General features: G+C 35.7%; 1 protein-coding gene across 1 annotated transcript in view; it reads right to left on the bottom strand.

Moving 5' to 3' along the window:
- The window catches only part of NBAS (NBAS subunit of NRZ tethering complex), a 156,253-nt gene that overhangs the window by 78,599 nt on the left and 56,605 nt on the right, over window positions 1–21,049 (bottom strand). Inside the window, exons 31-38 of the mRNA XM_005420285.3 lie at window positions 20,852–20,964; window positions 18,218–18,331; window positions 14,335–14,448; window positions 13,289–13,446; window positions 11,843–11,941; window positions 5,198–5,365; window positions 4,497–4,610; window positions 4,093–4,216 (exon numbers count right to left, since the gene is read on the bottom strand). Coding sequence (XP_005420342.2) covers window positions 4,093–4,216; window positions 4,497–4,610; window positions 5,198–5,365; window positions 11,843–11,941; window positions 13,289–13,446; window positions 14,335–14,448; window positions 18,218–18,331; window positions 20,852–20,964 — 1,004 coding nt within the window. The remainder of the gene's footprint in view (window positions 1–4,092; window positions 4,217–4,496; window positions 4,611–5,197; window positions 5,366–11,842; window positions 11,942–13,288; window positions 13,447–14,334; window positions 14,449–18,217; window positions 18,332–20,851; window positions 20,965–21,049) is intronic.

Below are 21,049 nucleotides of genomic sequence, written 5' to 3'. Positions count from 1 at the left end.
GTTGTTTCTACTGTTATAGATTACATTATTATATACTTCTGGTAAAACTGACACAAAAATAACCTGCTTTTCCTGCTTTATAGATACCAAATTTGGGGGAGGTGTTGTTTCCATTGTTATAGATTACATTATTACTAATGTTATTAATAACAATATTATTTCAATAGGAAGAAGATATCTTCCAGCAACCTAGCTCTTTGTTTATTTCAAGGAAGTCTCAAACACCTGTTTGTTAATTCCCACATTACATAAACTCCTCTGCAGGGCATGCTGGTAAAAACCCAATTACTTTGCACACACTCCCACAGTTAATTCTTTGTTCCAAAGAATGACTTATAAAAGGCTTGAATGACCAATTACAATTTTAAGATTATCATTAATTTGCCATCAGCCTGAAGTGGATTTACATGCTGGCCCGCAGCCAGATACAAGCACTAAATTTCTATGTGACAAGTCACCACAGAGGCTGCAACACAAGCCTGTTCAACAGCACCCATCCTTTCTGCTTCAAATGGCTTTTACTGGGCTTCAGACAGTTTCTTGCTTCTGACAAGATTGTTTCTGCTACGCTCTAAATAACCTATATGCTGTCCAAGCAAAGATAGTAAGAACTCTAGAAATATCTAATATTAAAATCTTGATGAAAATTGCTGTCTCGTCCTCTGATAACAAGCAGTTACTTTATGTATTCTTACAACCACCTCTAGTTAAACAGAAATAAAAAAGGGAGGAGGAAGAGTTTCAGCCCATGATAAAGTCTCAATAAACTTAGAAGCATATACTGCAGTTAAACAGCCATATCTACAACTAACCACAAAATTATGGGGAACATTAAGGTATTATTTGCTCTAAAACCCCTGAGGACTAATAGGTATGACTGACTGTCTTGGGTTTACTCTGTTTAGTGCCTAATCTGGTTAGAAGGATATACAGCCATCTTTTCAAATTTCATCTTCAACCTCCTGATCAATCCCTAAGGCCTAAGGAGAAAGAAAACCCCTGCTAAACAGAGATGCACAACACAGCCTCAGCCACACCAAGTCTGGGTGCACTATCAGCCCACAGCTGAGGAAGGAGCATTTTACAGGACCCAGGGAGATGAGAGCTACCATTTCACTTGGAAATACTCAGTTTACCACCTACATCCAGACAGCAAGGAGAAGAAATGTCAAGGTCCAAGGCTTGTTGTTGCAGTATGATGTAATACCCTGTTTCAGCTATCCCAGTTCCTCCCTCAGGTGTGCCAACAACTCTCCCTTCCCCTCCTCCTTGCCCCCTTGCTAAGTGCTGCCTGTCAATCTTAACATTCCACCAAGGGCATCGTCTGATTGGCAAAAGTTCAAAAGATGCTTCTCAGCCCTGGCAACATTGGGCTATTCAGGTGTCACTTGTCCCCTGAGACTTCCCCCCTCCCACCTGGTTGGTGGCATACCTACCCCTTCCCTCCCCCTCTCCCTGGGCTTAAAAGACACGGGGACCACACAGTTCTTTGTTCTGTTGGAGCTATTGCAACATTCAGAGGCCTACGAATAAAGCTCTGGATCAAACCCTCCAGCAGGACCCATCTCCTTTTCCTTCACCATCACCTAAAGCCTTTCCACCAGAGGTAAACCTGAGTTCCTGCTTGCCTGGACTTGTCCCAAGCGCCAGCTGCAATACCCAGCTAGCCAGGGGTGTCTCTGGGGTGAGACCACCACAGCTGCTGCCTTTGGTCCAGCAGCAAGGCCAGATAAGCCCAGGCACGTTCCATCCGGTAATATTGGGATTTTATTCCAATAGCTTGTAACACTACCAAATCCATAAAAGCAGCAAGATATCCTGAGTTTTATTACAGAGTTTTATCAAGGCCAGACTGGATGGGGCTCTGAGTGATGTGGTCTAGTGGAAGGCATCCCTGCCCATTGCAAGGGGTTGAAACGAGGTGATTTTTAAGATTCCTTCCAACCATTCTATGATTCTCTGATGATGCACACTGTCTGCAGGGAAAGTGTTTAGCCAGTCTCTCACAATGCACATGGCACTGTTATAGTAAACAAAGTCTGATGCTTACTCCAGCCTCTCCTAAGAAAAAGTACCAAGTACAATGAAGACTTCTTTGCTAAACCGTATCTCCCTCCAGGTTCTTCAGTTCTTTTGATGGAGTTGAAACCTGCTGTTGTAACTGTCCTAGAAGACAGCTAGAAACAAAGAGGTGGGATTCAAACTTGTCAGCAAAATCAACTGAAACCTGCCATGCTTGCAGTGACTAGAGCAGTGCAGTAGCTGACACCTCATATCAGCATTCAAGTTTTGTATGGCAAAATCCTCCCAAAAATGTACAGGAAGCCTAAAAATGATAAAAATGCAGAACAATAAGTGGTATTCATATCTGTGTGATTCCTTAAACTTCAGCAGTGTGCTATCAATAGGTATATTTTCAATCTGCACAATCCTGAATGTGTTAACTCATGATAAAGACTTCCATGAGAATTAACAAAGCAAAGCTTTAAGGGGGAAGCAGTGGGACACAATACCTTTAACACAGGGCTAAACACACCACAAACAGTAAATCATTAATCCAATTATTTAGAGAAAGCTATGTTACGCTTAAGAACAATTTACTGACTACCAAAAGGTGTAATACAGAAGGACTGGTGAGTCCAGAATAAACACAGCCCATTTTGCCAGAGGAAAACACAGAACTCTGTTTCAGAGCACAGCTGGAGGGATTCTTAAGTGAAACTCTGACTATAGAATAAAAGTGGTGGAAGAGAAGTATTTAATGGCAAAAATTTTATTCTGCACACTTAAGAGGGATGAGATAGGTGCTCAAAAACTGAAGTTAGAATCTAACATTTCTTCTTCAAGGAAAAGTCCCCAACACTGAAATTTCCACCTCAAAAGCAGCCACTGAATTGTAAACAATCAGCTCCAATTACTCAAGTTAGAGCAGGAACTATTACCACAGATCTGCCAAGTAAATAATTTTCCCTAAGGAAGCAATAAATACTTTTTAATCCTTGCCTTCCCTCCTCCTTTAAGACACTGGAATCAAAGCTTAAGGCCTATGGGCATTCAGCATACAACAAATGATATTTTAAGTACTGATTTTAAAAGATTTTTTTGCATTAAGAGAGCATGTAAAGACCAAAACACTCATGCATCCAATTTATACAAGCTGTTGCTAACCTTTTCTGATCCACAGTATTGTTATATTAGAACTACACAGTTATCTCTACAAACACCACATATCTCAAACTACTGAATCATACACTTGTAAGACAAATATGCTGGTTTTCATGAAACAGTTTGAGTAAATGTGTGGCTTATGAAGAAAGCCTGTCTTGAAACGTCTCATCTAGCAAGTGATTTAATATACTCATTTTTCATGACAGAATTTACCACAAGCCAAGTATAATACATATATCTTCCTTCAAAAGACACTAACAGTATGTAATATTTAAACAGTTAATTTCTTAAACCAGCAGGAGACATCCAAAAGGAAAGATAAACAGCCACAGGTGGTTTTTTGTTATCTTTTTTTTTTTTAAAGTGAAATTGTTTCAGTTAAAAAATTATTAAATATAACCTGTAACATGTAGACATTTCAGAAGAAGACAAAAAGTTCTGATGATTCCAGAAGCTGTAGTTAAGCATTAATTGGCAAATAAAATACTACAATAAACCTGCAATACTGAAACCTGGATAAACAGTGGCACAGAATCTGATCAACTGAATATGCAGGCATACAGAGATATAACTCACAATGGCTTACAAATTCCATTTACCTATACATGGTAATATACAGGAAACTTTCAACAATTCCTCCTATTGTTGCCAACCCCCAAATAACACTTTCAGCTTATTTAAAGAGAACTTTCATTTTTCTAGTCTTTGCTGAGCAACTCTTAAAGTCATCAATTCCCTTGAAAACTCTGCAGCTACTTCTAACAAGACTTCTTACCAGTAAGAGCCATTGAACCAGATCACAATCCATGCAAAACACTCAGAAAATACTTCAGATTGTTCTGTGCAATTCTCCACACTTAAACCCACCCACAGATACTTCTGTATTTACTATATATGGAGTGAATATATCCAGTATGTCCATACCTTCTGTAGTTGGAAGTAGGTCTTTTCCTTCGCTCTTTGTCTCTGCGAGTTTCCCTGTTCTCAGCAACACTTCTGCAAAGCTTTCCAAAGAATTGTTCTGGTATGTTCCATAGCTGACTTCAGACTGGAAGTAAAAAGACAACTGACATACGCACTCTACACTTGCATTTTTATTTGGATCACTTGCATCACATGCAGCTACTTACCTCAGTTCCTCTATTTGCTTTCTTTTGTTTAATTCTAATGATTTTAATGATGTTTAATTCTAACAATGTTTAATTTTAATGACACTTTCCTACTATGGTACATAATTTCAAGTCACACATATAATCAAAAACTCTGTATTTGCAGTAGATTATAAAGATCTCAACAAAAAACTGCAGACTTCTGTAACTGTAACTTACTTCTGCAATATATGGATCATCAATTAGAGACTCATAAAATGGATGACAGCCTTGTTTTTCCACAGTAGCATTTTCTCCAGACCCACTTTTTAATACATCTCCAAATTCTTGGCCCTGGGAAAAATAAGTATAGTTGAGCTTAGCTGTAAAAAAGCTCATAAAAATGCTGTAAACACTATGCAGAAGGGAAACAGCTGTAAATGAAAAGATCATTGAATTCAGTGGGGAGCAACAAAGGAGTCATCTTACATAAACCAGTTCTGAATGAAGTCCAGTATTCTTAAAAAAGGAAAGAGAATCATGATCAAAAGTAGTATCACAGAAAATAGTGGCACAAACATTATAGAAAGTCACTGAAATAGAGAAAGTAGAAAGGAGAAACTGCAAAGGAACAGCTTTGAATACAAGATGACAGTATTTAAAGAGTGGGCTTTACTGTGCTTTGCTCCCCAAACTTTTAAAATTCTGCCAAATTTCAATTAGGCCTTCTTACACTATGCCAAAAAACAGGAAAAAACAGACCAGAAAACAGCTTTAGACCCCTTTCTTCACTGGGATTTCTTTGCAAACAGTCCTGTGATGTCTGTAGTTTGTTTATGGATTTGAGGGTTCTGCTATCAGCTCCTACAAAAGGAGCTGAGTTTTTATACTAATGTATCACAAATCTGTAAACATCTGGGGACACATCAGCAATCCCTTACATGTAGTGGTCGCAGGTAAGTTAAAGACCTCTTCCACCACTGCCCATCACTGACAGCATGCAGCATGGCTTTGGTAGTCAGAGTTGTGTTGGACAACACCTTCATGGTTTTGGATGTCGTCCAGTACAACAAATCAGCGGACTGGCCAGAGGAGGCGCTGGTTTCATCCTGTGACATATCCAACACACAATGCAAGGGTTAGACTCCTGCTGTAATTAGGTTACTGACCTAAAGCCAAACAAATGCATTAGAATTCAGGCAAACTATATTAATAACACACTTGAATGACCATTAATTCAGGCAGCAGCTGCCAAAAATAAACAAAAGACAAACCAAAAGTGATTTAGGAGTTTCACTGTGAAGTAAGCGGTGTGATCAGCACAACATTTAGCCCCTACTCAGTTATCACCCCGTTTCCACAGACTGCACTTGTTTTAGTTCCAAAGTTTATAATGACAATGTTCTATATAAATGTTGAATGTTTCCACTAAAATAATCACCTCTCTACAAACATGAGGATCGAGTATACTAAAGTTAATCTTCGATAATTCAAGAAAGCTGATATTAGAGACAACCTTTATTTTTACAGAGGTAGCATTAATTAAGTTGAATTCACAATAGGGGAAATAGTAGAGATGCAAATTTACATCTCTAGACCAAGTAATAAAGTATCATCAAGCTTTGTAATTTTGCAGCTGGCACACATAATACTGAAAAACAGGCAGCCTAAAGGACTACAAGAATCCCAACCTTTTCTCAATCAAAAACTTCTTCTGCAATACATCCACATATACCTTCACTTAGTATGAACTCACACATAACTCCACTCTTATGAGTAGATACATGTTCCACAAATGGGGCTCTCTATACCAGCTCTTCTTATGTAAAGCATTTAAATAATACCCAGAACATCCATGTTGTCTGATCTGTGCAATTCCAGCTCTCAAAGGTTTGTGTTAATTGCATGCTTTACAATGTGTGCACATTAATCACAAACATATAATTAGCATACTGATGTAAACACACTGTTTTCACAACAAAAAACAAATATTTTCCTCCATATAGCAAACTTCAACAGCCATATGTTTATCCCTAACAACTCTACTATTAATTTCCCCATACACTGAAGTATATTGGAACAGAAAAATTCTACCTGTATAATGGCATGGGAAGTATTAGTTTACAACTTACTAATTAATGACAGAACCCCAAACAAACATTTCAATTCTTTCAATGAGAGCCAAATGATGCCAGGTTATGCTGAAGAGAAATACATCCCACTGTAACCTCAGAGGAAAAACATATCGGCTTCAATAAGGTAGAATGTCATGTAGAAAACCTTATTTTTAGTACCTTTTACTATAACATACAGTAAATTACTGGTTTAAGCTGACCATTGAAGTAGCAGGTTCACCTTTAGTCCTTCAGCATTTGTTTTAATCTTTTCTGAAATCATATTGTGCATTCCACAGATGCACCACTAATGAATCAACTGGATAAACTAGGAATTTCAGCTCTTGCTTCACCAAATTAAGACAGTGCATGCCAAGTAGAACCTGTCAGAATTTTTGCTGTTCTAAAAAAATAAAAGCAACTGAAAATCCTAGGTCTGGTGGCCTGGGGGGAGAATTTCTTGTTCATGTGTTTTTTAAATAAACCATTTGAAATACTAAGTAAGACAAATTTTTGTAATTTATTTTAAATGTTACATACAGAATACTAATTCCTTTCTGCCACCATTTTCAACTAGATGCTGGAACACACCTAGCTGATTTTTCATGGAGGAAAAATAAACCAAAACTAAACCAAACTAAAACAGAACGAGAAAAAAACATCCCACTCAAGTTGTCAACTGCATTGGAGCAAAGTGCTTTTCTTTAAATCAGCCTTCTTCAGCAGTATGGAAACTAATGAGCCAACTTGCATGGAGGTGTTAATGCTTATGGCACTACTGCCATTAGATAAACTCTGCTGACTTTCGTTTAAAAATAATTTCACTCTTACAAGTAATTACAGCTTTTTCAGCAAAAATAGAAGTTTTGTTTTCTGAGAAGCCATCTTACTCTGTACCTGGAACAGCAACACTTACATGTTACAACTTTTTGCTATCTGAAATCAATCTCTCACAAAATAAGTTATTTCCTAAATAAGGTTGGAGATCCCATCTCAAGAAAACAACTTTAATTGTATCTTTAGGCAGAAGTTATATTTTGGGGGTTCTGAGAGGTGTTTGAGAGAAATTATTTTCTTCTATTAATTCTTCCTGACATCCTTTATAAAGTAAGTGCTATCGATTAAAATCAGAATATTAACAACAACAACTTATTAAATAGTAGACAAATTAGCAGATTGAAAATCTGCTTGAATCTAAATGGTATAAAAAAAGACAACCAATGAATTCTGAATTATCACGTTACTCTATAATAACAGCAAAAATATTTATATAAATATATACAGCATATTTTTATATCTATATACACCTTTGCTCCTACATACACTTATATAATTCCAAACAGTCTCATGGGAGGACAAATAACAAAGCCAACTGTTTGTGAGACAAACCACACAAGAGACAATAATAAATTAGAACAATAGCAGCATGGACTTTAGGATTGGTTTTGGTCTTTGATGACAATTAGTCAAGGTGCAAGGATTAAAACTTGCAAAAACCATACACTGCATACACTTTGTATGTTAAGAATCATTTTATGTCAAGACTATGAAGGAAATGAAATGAGGTAGAACAGAGTCTGTTCAAAAACAGAGCATCACGCATTAGGTCTTCCTTTTCCCTTTTTGGTACTTCCATTGCCAAATAGGAGTTTAAAATAGCCTCTTTTACATAAGTGTTCATGCAGAGCCTACATGTGGTTATTTTGTGCCTTGGAGGGTTTTGTATCGGAGATTTTAATTTTTTTTTTCAATGTCTGTTACAGCTATGAACTACTCAAAGTGAAAGCTCCAGTCCTGCAATGATAAACCAGACCCTAAATGAGAGACTATGAAAAAGATTCAGCTCAAGATGACAACCCTAATATCCAAGAGCCACTGAATGTTCAGGCTCCTACTAAGGCCATAACATCATGGAAAAGAAGAAATAACCCAGTCTTAAGCAGACACAATGCATTTGATTCAGCTGCTGAAACACACAGGCTTTGATGAGTGCCTGAGATACACAGCAGTAATTAAGACAGCTGCTTAACACCTGCAGATCTGACAGAGACATTTTGGAGCAGCAGCTAAAGGACAAGAGCATAACTGATAATAACTGTCTAGTAATTTCTAACCAGCTGTGATAACAATGTGTGACCTACCAACTTAATGTAAACAAATGTTCTGAGAGATCCTGTCTTTTTCCAGATACAGCGCTTGGGAAAACTGGAAAAGCAGACACTAATGCTCTGTTAATCAAAAATTTTCTTTTCTTTAAGAAGCCTTTAAGAAAATAATTCTTATAATTTGAACATATTAATTTCTCAAGAAAATGTCTAGAAAATACATCTGCTTTTCTATCAAGAGTTCATTTAAAAATAAAACTTTGAACTTAATTTCTCTTGGGTTGATGTGCCATGTAACAGTAATTACGCTTCCATATTCAGATATGTAAAAATAATGATTTATAACAGATGTAAACATAATTTAAATATTATGCAGATTTAATAAATTCCGAGCTCACTTACAAAGCAACTGATTAATATTGTTTTGTGCTTATACACAACACAGCATCTCATGTCTAAGCATTTTATTTGAATTTAATAATTTTACAATTAATATTCTGAGAGGCTTTTCATTAATCAAGAGCTTAATTTTCTCACCAAGATATTTTGGTTGAGAAGCACAAGATTAGTTTTTTAGGCATTTGTAGCACAGACAAGTAAAAAAAAGATGACGAAGTAAGAAGGATGAGGATTGGTGAAACTTAACATTTTGCTTAGAAACAATCTGGTACATTGGAATCATGATAGCCTCCACAGCATAACTTTTCAAATGGATTCCATGAGCTCAAACAACAGTGAGAAGTTGACGCAAAGCTTGTGCACATGCATTAGCTCCTACAGAATAATAACGTGCAGCTTTATCACAGCATTCATTAATTTCTTTTAGAGTAGGACCACCAAAAACCTGGAGAAAAGTTATGCTGAAGTCATCATGAGAGGAATATTAAATGAACCATTTCTAAGCAGACTATGATATATATAGACTATATATAGACTATATATAGACTCCTATCAAGATTTCTGCAAGTTTTAGGGGAAATAATTTGGAGGAAAAATTGAATAAAAATGAAATTATATCAGGAATTTCTAGGGAAGAGTTCACCAAGAGAAAGCTGATGAAAAAGTATAACCAGCTGGTGATGTTGATTGACATAAAGGAAGAAATGGTAGTGGAGACTAATAATTCAAGGCTAGACAAAAGTAAGAGGGAGAGAAAAAGGTCACTAAAAGTTTAAAAAGCAAAAGTGATATACTTACAGATAGGTATTTTGAATGCAATAGAAAAAGGGATGCCCAAACACATGCATGCCAGACCTTAATCAAGTCAGGATAAGAAAACTTACACTTAGGGCACCAATTTGAAAAGGTATCAGTAAGTGAGGAAAACCATTTGTCAATTCCCTGAAATAAGGATTCTGTAAGTTAATCAGGAGGTAAGTGAAAATGAAAGGAGTACAAGAAAAGGGAGAAAAATCCTCCCCTTTTTTTTCTTTAAAAAAACAAAAAATCTGCACAAAACAATGAAGGTGAACAGGAACAACAACAGGAAATTAGATGAAGTGTGACTACAAGGATTGCAGTTATGGGATTCAGTGAAGTCAGAAAAACTGAGTTATTGAATATATTGCTTTTCTAACACTGCAGATGTCTGTAACAAAGGCAAAGTTTTACAGTGAGTAAATTTTTGGCTATGTTTCCTCCTATGTCATTCCAAGAAATGAAAAAAAAGCTATAAATCCCTATTAAGTCAACTGGGAGAGAACAAAAGGAAAAAATTAGCAAATATACAGAACTTTATTTCCTAGTCTAACAGTCTGAAACACGACATGCCAAGGAGCCTTATTAGAGAAAAAGAAAATACACCTCAGTGCAGCAACATACAGACTTGCCATGTCAATTGTCTACCTACTTCAAATTCTAAAGAGACAATCAACCACAACTAAGGGGGTGGGGAAATGAAAGCTGTATTGGAGAAATTTTTGAATGTAAATTCTCCAGCATAATGAAAATTGCTTCCAATATGCAAACTGAAATGATAGCAAAGTTAATTAGTGAGTTTACTCAACTCTGATAAACCTTTGAATAAATTTTTGAATCATTTATATGCATGTCTAATTGTTCTGACACAATACAGTACTTCAGCAGATGAAAGGTGATGCATGACAAATTTTTATAGACATTAAAATATTGTAAGCATATGCATCCACACCCATATAAATTTTATTAACATCTACTTAATAACCTCCCACTCAGAGAGATGCATCTACGGATTTCCAGAAAATAAAACGCATTTGTGCCAGTCAAACAGACCTGTTCTTCATACTGATGATTCTGGCAGACACAAAATGTTGGCCCTCTTCCTCTAAATTCTGTTTGTAGTGCTGTTTTACCTTCTTGCCGTTTATTTTATATACATGCAAATACATACATCTACATGTATGTCTACATATGCATGTATATACATACATATACATGCACATGTCTATCAACACACACATATACATATGTTCATACATAAAAACCATACACAAAATATGGACATATTCTCCAAGGAGGCTGGAAATCTCATAATTTCTCAAAAAGCCACCCTATGCAACATGAATCTTCTCTTTCTTTCTTTCCTTCCCTCTTTCACCACCCCCTTTTAATCTCTTCTTTCTTGTATTTCTTTAAGGCTTTTGATCCCCTCTCCTTACCCCTAGATTTATTTATCACTTACCTATTTCATTAAACAAAACATAGAGAAAAGAATAAATTAAATATAGAATTTTCCACTTCAAAGAGTGTGAAAAACATACCTGTTCTCACAAATAGGTAAATAATTACATCTTCTTTAAAGAGACAAAAGTACTTGCAACTGTACACATATAGACATAAAATAATTGATATAAAAGCAGAAAGAATAATAAGACTTGTTTCCTGTTGTCCTGCCTGAACTCAGTGTTCCTTTTGATCTTACACATAAAAATAATTTCACATGCAATGTGTGTATATTATAAAGTAACAAGTCATAAACTTCATGATGCACAGAACTAAGGGGAAAAATAAGTTTAATTAAAAAACATTTTTAGTTAAATATGTATTTCAGGTTTAAAATTGTTGCTTTGCAACTGGGACAGATTAAAAAAAAACTAAACCAATATAAATGTCTATTTTAATATAAGATTTTTTGCACTTTTCCTCTGGGTTTATGGTTTTTTTCAATGGCGCTACGACTGTAGGAAGAAGCAACTAAAAATCAGAACGAAGTATAAATACAGAAGCAAAACCTTTAAGTTAATGTAACAAAAGAAAGTACTACATGTCTAATGTTGCTCATTCTATCTAGTAAGCAGACAGATGTTGTTAAAAACTCAAATTCCATTCTTCAGAGTAATGTAGAACAAAGTCTTTTATTATTACCTTTAAAATTCACATTAAAACTTACCTCTGTATCCTTACTGATCAACAAAGAAGGCCCAGAGATACTTGAATTCTCACCTCCTTCAGAAGGAAGAAACTGGTAATTCACAGCCTGATAAAGAATCTGTAAACATGAAATAAATATTATCTTTTGCCAGGAAAACAAGCCAATGAAAGAATTATGACTGATTTCACAGAAAACCCAAGAAACTGACGTAAAGGCTTCCATGACAGAAAAGGGGGCAAGAGAAGATGCAAAGAAAAAAACACAGCATCTCTGACATCCTCTCACTGTTGGAGTCTCTAGACAAAATGACCTTCCCTTCTCCATGAATTTTGTGCAGTATTTTTCCCAAAATCTAAGATTTATTTTTTTTAACTTTATGTACTGTGCTGTACAACTTAGAGTAAAAAAATGTCATGAAAACCTCCATTTTCTGAACTGAGACTCTGAGGCATTGGGCAACTCCACTAAGACGTGTTCCACAGGACAGCGGTTTTGTGAGCAGAAGTTCTGCACAGAACTTCCACCTTCTCACATTGCTTGTATTCTCACAGACATTTCTATTCAGGGGATTTTTTAAGAAAAAGGCTACACACTTGCAGCTGCCTTAATAAGGCTGCACATGTGCTGTAGCTATGACTCCCTTCTCCCCCATTCTTACATTCTGTGTCCAAAGACCTCTAAGATGTTTCTATTACACAATTATAAATCTAAGAACACTGTGAACTCTTAGACAACTAAGACAACTATGAACTCAAACAAGTCGTACTATGTAGGCCAAGCCACAATTACAGTGAACAGAAATTTAACATTTTGACAATCTAAATTATTGCCCTTCAATTTCAAATAAAACTTTTGCTATGTCACCTTGACATAAGTTGTATTTAAATGCCACAATTACGTGTTCTCACATATATACTGGAATCAGCTCAACACCTAACATGTGATTCTATCAAGTCAGTCATTGCAGAGTTAATAAAGATTGCTCAGACACAAAGCCTCTTGCAGTTGTTAAAACCATTACATCACTGAAATCTGTGAGAAAATAATTTCATTGCATATTGGGTAAAGATCATAAAAATCATCTAATAAACCCTTAATACACATTTATGTGGGCATTTAATGAAGATGAATTACAAAGTATAAATACATGGAAAATATTTTAAAATTTCATCAATTGCATTTTTAAATAAAATGTTTAAATCAGGCAATCAATAAAGAAATTAAAAATACTAAAGACAGAAAACACAACTGCACCTCCCCTTCAGAAACCAATTCATCACACAAAACTGCTTAGAAAGAGACCTCATTTGCTGAAATATAACAGTGAAAGTAGAAGAGCAGAGCAGAACAAATAGAAATATACTGGAGGGTAGAACTTAAGGGAACAAACTTGAAAATGAGCCCAAGTCCCCTTCACTTTGCTAGGCACTGAATTTTGATGAGAGAAGCTCCAGAGCCAGGTACCTGTGTCTGCAGTGAGCTGCTCACAGCCAGCAGTGCCTCTATGGCGCAGGGGGGACAGTGTGTCAGGGCAAAGGCCATCAGCTCTTGGCGCATCCCCAGGTCCTGGAAGCCCTCTGACTGCCCCAGCTGACTGCACACCTCCCAGCTTTTAGAATAACCTACAAGGGAACAAAAAGCACACTTCCTATCACAACTGAAAGGAGGATGCTGGCCAGTTCTTATTGGATGAGATAAAGGAGGGCATGTGGTATTTCTGTCAAGGCTTAACATCCCCTGAAAAAGGAACCATAAAGGCTCCATAAAACAGAGATGTAGCTCAACTTTAGACTGACCAAATACATTAAAGACTATTTTTTATCATATTGTAGATAACAATAAAATAGGCACCTGTAAGCTTACATCCTATATTTTTACATATTACAAAAAGAAAATCCTCATTTATTTCAGTGCATGATACTGAATACCTTACTGGAGTGGCTGTAAAAAAAAAGTACAAAATATATAACACTTGATACATTAAAAAAATCTCAACACATATTGAATTTCCACCCCTCATTCTCAAAGCAGAAAAAAAGACCCAAAGAAACAAATCCCATCTTCCTTAGTATTTTGACACACGCATTTCACTTACCTCCACTCATACTGTCACATACACAAATTATATAAATAGCACAAATATATAAATATCTTTAGAATTTTGATAGAAAGGTAGACTTCTAAAAGACCTGCACTTTCCTGCTAGCTGCAGTCACAGGGTTTTACCTGAGGAGGCTACAGTGTAGAAAGAAGTAGAAATTGTTGTTGCCAGAGGCATTCAGAAAAGCTCCCTGAGGTTACACATCCAGTGGTTCAGTACACACTTATTCCATGCAGTATTTGCTGTTTGTGTCTCTGTTGAATGCCAGTGCACTTCCACTAACAAGATGTAACTGCTATTTTAAAATGAAATGGAACAATCTGAAGTACCACACCTCACAGTAAGACAAAAGTCAGAACTCAGATTTCTGCCTCCATCACCTCATGCATTATTTATTTATTTACTTCACCTGTGGCCATGAGCTCCTGGCAATGCATACTAGCTGCTTTGTAGTCCTGGAAACTGAGAGCCTGTTCCACTAAAAGGATTAGAACTTGACCTTTTCTCTCCATCTGATCATCTCCTGTAAGAAAAAAAAATCCAACTTTTTATTAGTTAATTGGAATTAATGGTCAACTTAAGTTTGCCACTTTATTTCTTAAGAATTAACCATATAACACAACCTGAAAAGCCCCTCTTGAAACTGAAACAAAATTACCTGTGTTTTCCTGAAGGAAACAAAAAAAGGAGCTAGTATTTAAAAAAAACATTGGCACCATAGCTTGCAAAAAAACCCCAAACCAATTAGCATGCTATGTCAAGGTTAAAAAATAGAAGGTTTTGAAAATTATATTTATGTGTTGGCCAAAGGATCAAAACTGATACTTAAGCAAAGTGACATATAAATCAAAATCCTGACACTGAAAAAAATAGTCTATGTACTGTAATAGAAGAAAAGAGTTGAAATGTTTGTTTTCTTATAATATACAGAGGCCCATTTTAAACTGCCACTTCATGAGTCCAAAATAATGCATAAGAGGCAGAAAATGGAAGCATTTAAAAATCTGTAACCTCATAAAATTGAGTGAGTAGAACTGAAACTAATTTTTCCATATCACATCCATCTCAGTCACCAGACCTTCTGGACAACAGCTCTTCCACTAGTTATGAATCAAAAGTTAGACTTTAGATACTATTGAAGTCTTCTGATTAAAGGTTCATCAAGAATCTTTGTAGAAAAACGTCCTGACCTCAATTTTAATACATCAGCGTTCACAGATGAAAATCTAATGAGACAGCTCATATCCATCTCAAAGCCACTTATGGTCAATATAAATGACATTTATGTCTGTCAGCCTTCACTAGTAATCTATATTTTTTTAAGCTCTTTTCAATTTAGAGTGAACAATTTGCTGGCATTAGTTTGTCCAGTCTTGTGCTCAAAATACTATGTACATCCATGCACTCTATGAGAAGGCGACAAAACATGCACAGGAAAAATAAACTATTAATTTAGGAAAGAATTTTTAGAATAAAAACAAGTGGATTTTTAAATGCAAGCTTCTTGCTCACGCTTCTCTATTATTAAAAGCAATTTTATGCAGTCAGTGTTGTTACAGTAATTTGAAAAGGGCACTGGTTTATGAAACTATATTATTACAACTTGTGAAATGCAAATATTTCAGAAGGTTAAACAGATCCAGTTTCAAAAACCATTTAAAGAGTACATGTTCTTAAACTGCATAGCTGTTATTTTTAGCTCAACTTTGCAGATCCATCACCATGGACAAAGTAAATTTCTTTTTAAAGCTTTCTCAAAAGGAATGCACTACAATGACATTCAGGCAAGTGAAGTTACCCTAATTACTGAACTCAATCAAGGCTCCCCTAATCCCTGCACATCACGACTAACACAGCTGGGAGAACAGGTTAGCTTCCCATCATTTTATCTTCCAGCCTCCTGCTCAATATACTGCCAGCACTCAATCCTGCAAATTAATCACATTCAAGGCTCTCCTGTTGCAAAATTATGCCCTCTGGAACCTGGGAACCTCTCATTCGGGCAAAAGCAATTATAGATGACAAAGAGGTGCTTCTATCCTCACAAGCTAAATGTGAACTGTCATTTCTCTAAGCGAGGGACACGTACTTGCCACTCCTGATGCCCACTTCACCCTGACAGCTTGACTTCTTACAGAGAGATCTGACTAAGTAGCAGACACAAAGGAAAGTCAAGAGAAACAATCAAACTATCATCCCTCAGATTTCAGGCAAAATAATCACTGCTATTTATGCCCACTTAAAAATGAGTGGGACTGAAGGAAAGAAAGGAAGAACATTTGGATCACGGAATGGTTTCTTTAACTGTGCTTGAGCAGCAGTATGGTATCAGGTCCCCCATCCCCAATGTTTCAGCCAAGGACTTTTGATGTAGGAGAATACAACGCTGCATGTTTTAAAAAAGCACAAGTGTAAAAATAAAAGGATAACTCACTAACACTTCCATTACACCTTGGCACTCACTGTAATGGCAGAGAACAATCACTGGCTCCAGTGTTACTCCTTGAATCCCTGAGTGAAGCCCTTTTCCATGCACCTTTCATTAACCATGCAGTGACTGATAATGCTCACTGCTGCAGTTTAGTTATCATCTTCTATTCAGTTATAGAAAAACTCACTGCTTCAGCTTTGTAAACACATAATTTGATGGTATTTTAATAATAAAGTCTCATAAAAGGAAAAGTTTTGAAGTCTAAATTGTCTCCCTTGCCATTCTGACAGCTATCCATGACTTAAAACCAAGATAGGAATGACAAAATTCTTCAAATGGTGACCTGATTATATTACATAGTAATTCTACTTCAAGCCTTAATGATAACACCTGACAGACTCAAATTCAGAAACTGGAAAGTGGAAGGGGATAACCTAGATGATTCTGAGGTTATAATAAAAATAACGAGAGAAAAAACATGAAAGCTCAGAAATAGTAAAATTTTTTTTGCTTGAGAAATAAAAGATATTGAAATACTTTTTAAAAGCTTGGATCCAATCTGGATTATATAAAGAAAAAAGGTTACTGAAATACTGAAATGCCTTGGGTAAGATGCATGCTATTTTTGAGTGGATAAAATAACATTATCCTGAATGAAATCATGCCATTAAAACTTAGAAGTCAAATGATATCAACATTGTACTTCAGAAATTCCATGTCGCCTAGATTTAGGAGATTTAGGAGATCAGAAGCCATCTACATTGTTAACTCCAAATGCAAGAAAGTCAAAGTTAAGAATGATAGATTTCAAAAATAAGCTTTAATTAAGGAATCTCAGCAAAGCTTAAAGCTAACAGATTCACTTACGGATATTAAAATTAAATAAATTTACCATAGAGAAAAGGGAATAATGGAGACATTTCTAGAGAGTCTGACAAAGGAAATAATGACCAACACTCAGCAGATCTTTTTGACATACAGTAAGAGTAGAGAGGATGCTCCTGATTTCTGATACAGAAGCTTTTTTCCTACTTTTTTTTTTGCACACATTCACTCAAGTAATTGCATAACGTGAATTTGTCACACCCATTCTTAACAAAGAGCACAAATTAAGTGAGGATTGCAAGACACAGAGCAGCTCCAGCTCCCTAAGCATGTGCAGATTTTCTGGCTGTCATGCTGAGCACATTCCTCCTCACTCACTTTACCAATCTGTGAAATTAAGATAACAGTTGTGGGCTTACTTTACAGAGGTAGCAACATGAGGCTTAAGTAGAGTTCACTGTAATTAATCAAATACTTAAAGCAGTTAAGAAGCTAGCTGATATATCACATTACCTAAGCAAGATTTTAACTTTGATAAGTATGAATATAAATTCTATTACTAATTTTCAGTGTTGCTCTCAAAGCAAACTGTATTCAGAATACATAGTTCACAAAGCTCCTTAATAATGACTCTGTGCAATCTACCCTTGCATCCACAAGAAATGCATGCTTTTAAAATTAAAATTAAAATATGTATGTTCTTAGGATTTTATAGGCTATCTATTACATATAATAAAACACAGCATATACTTTATGCTCTATATGGACACACACATAAAAAATTTACACAGACATGGACAGAAGCAGCAAGCAAGTCTTTCCAATCAGTAATTATACAGGGTGGAGTGGCAGGGCTGTTTTACAGATGAAATATTCACCTCATGTGAAACGCTTCATTCCTCCCCAATGACTGCTCTTCCAGGTGACTTTTTAGAGGTATCTTTGAATTCATATTCTAACAATCACCTCAAATATCCTAAAGCATAACATGAATGTTCATTGCACTGCAGTTCAGTGTCTTATTAGCACAGCTTACCTGCAACCCTCAGCAGGTTTGCCAGTCCCAGGAGCTTAGCAGGCTGTTTATAGTTTGTTGACATCTGAGCCAGACAGTCCTTGATGAGACTGAGTCGATCGGAGCACAAACGCACTGTTGAAAGGAGAACTGGTTTAGAGACTGCACAAATGAACTTGACTGCTGTGTTCCTGCTCAAACAGCACAGGACAGAAGGAGTCCTGGGGAATATAAGAATGCAAACACAGTCTGAAAACCAGCTCAAAGCTGCTTGCGTGCAGATCCTCAATTATACCTGTAAACAGAAAGTTAAAATAACACCACAGGATATCCAGCTCCAATCATTAGCAAGTCAGGCTGTGAAGGGAGCAAAAAGAGAGAACTGACCTGAATGAAAACTCGTTTTTCTTTCAGATTTTCACATTCACTCTTTTAAAATGTGTACAATTAACTGATATACCTTTATATATTTTTATTATAATTTTTGCCATATCCCGTAAGACTACTAATACAGGCATTAACTTTTGTTTAGAATGTTGCAACTAAGATTTCATTTATTTAGCATGGACAAGATACATCACACAGACTGAAAGAACTGTCATTAACAAATGCTTCAGCTCTTTTTGATTTACTTAAAAATGTCCTGAGGAAGTGGAAGGACAGTCTGCAAATCACCAGGTTCTTTCAACCCTATCCTGAGCAGCTTATAATTAGTACTGTGTTTAAAAAAAAAAATTACCAAGAATTAAACAACTATTTCAACTGCATAATTTAATATCATGAACTGATTCAAGTGCTCTATTTAGCTCATTAGTGGGTGGCTAACTTCAGGCTGCTGCTTTAAAAGGTAATGCTTTCATACTATGCAAGTTCTCAGAGCATAGAGGAACAGCATGCAGATATCCCACTTAACACTCAGTAAGAGTGAATGGCTGCATGGGGATAAACTCTGCATTAGCATATTGGGCTTAAAACAGGATATTAGGCCTCTAAATAAGAGCAAAGACATATTAGTATAATGAAAACGATTAATTCTGGAAATTAGACTAAAATGAATAAGAATGGAAGAGCAGGAAAAGGTCATATTTTTAGTTTCATTTTTAATACTCTATCACAGGCATATATTAGTATTCAGCAAGAAAATGTTTTCAGTCACTGATTATTTAAGCAGGAATTTTTAATACATTATATAACTAAAAGTAATCTGATATAATATTACAGGTCAAACACTTAAAGATGGACTTGTCTTCACATTTTATTTTAATACGGAGTCTTCAAACCAGATTTTATTACAACATTATGCTACATTATAGCATAATGGTAGTTCATAAACTTAGACTGTTAACTTTGCTAAAATAGAAGTGGGGGAAGATCTACAGAAAACTAAACACAGAACTGCAAATAAAAGTCTATTGCTAAAAGACTATTGCTGCAAGAACAGCTGATCCTTAGTGCTACTTTAATGACATTCTATCAAAGTAACAGATCATTTAAAGACTTTCATTAAAACTTGAAAACATAATTTTAATCTTATTAGATTAATTTGATTTACATGAAAGATACTGAAGCAAGGATGTCAGGATCATTAATGAAATTACATGCATGATTTCACATATTCTAATTAATCTAGATCAGTTGTATTACACATTCTGTCAATGCAGCATTATGTCACTACTTTTTTTAAACTATATCTCCATGTCCACATCAAAAAAGTTGAAGAAAATACACATACCTTTTTACAGGTTGAACAAACAGACTGAAAAATAATTTTAGTCTAGAAATCAACAGACCAATACTGCAAGATCTAAAAATCAGACACTCTCAGTCCAGAAATGTTAAGATTTCTGATTATAACATTTGGAGCATCAATTCACTTGAATAAATACTTGGAAAAAAAGAGAACAAAAAGGGAACACCAAAGTAATGTAACAACAACTGCTGAGAACATCTACTTCATTTTCCATGATATGGAAAGCACCAGAAGCGCTTTCCATAAATCCCAGTATTCCTCTGCACAATGCCAGAAGCAAAACATTATCATCAGCACATCTCATGGCTCAGTGCTCATCTCTGCCAGTTCCATGAGTAGGGTTCATGCAATTTCATTGTATATAATCATAACTTCTTTCCAACCTTTGTCCAACAACTTTCTGTTCTACTGCAGTTGGAGCTACAAAAGAGTTCGTTTTAAGCACATCATCAGAAGAAATACCTTGTAAAAGTTCACTTCCACTGTCATTGGGTTTTATATACTTCACAATGAAACAGCCCAGTGGAGACATGAAAACTGCCTGACATGAAGTACTTCTCTCATACCTGTTATTTTAAAGCACACAGCCAAGTGCAGATTGTTTGGTAAATAAAAGATGAGTTCAATTTTTGTTCAAGTCACCAGGAGTTTCATATACTTGATATTCTATTTTAAAGTTGTGCTAAAAGTCAAAAGACAAAGACACCATATGCAAATATTGTTCTTACCTCACAAGCTAAAAAATTCTATTAAAAATATATTTTCTACGTGCCTGTAAACTGCTTGGAGGCAGTATAAGGACTCTTTATTTTAATCATAGCACACTTATGTAATAGTAACTATTTCTCATGCATATTTATGCCTATAATTCACGTAATCATATAAAGAATAAAATTAAGCAGTACCTTGCAGCGGTAATATTTTCACACCAAACTCTTCCAGGTAACCCAGAGCACGAATGAGGTCCAACTCCTCCTGAACAGCACTTGGACTGTCTTCAATAAGTTGTAGACAGCACCTAAATAAGAACAAAACACATTTTTACGAAGTGTGATAAAAACATTTAAAATTAAACTTGTGGGAGAAGTTAACTGGTGAGTAAA

The sequence above is a fragment of the Geospiza fortis genome, unplaced genomic scaffold (genome assembly GCF_000277835.1).
Source record: "Geospiza fortis unplaced genomic scaffold, GeoFor_1.0 scaffold81, whole genome shotgun sequence".
Lineage (NCBI taxonomy): Eukaryota > Metazoa > Chordata > Aves > Passeriformes > Thraupidae > Geospiza > Geospiza fortis.
Note: the sequence above shows the minus strand (reverse complement) of the source record. Positions and strands in the feature narration are given on the sequence as shown.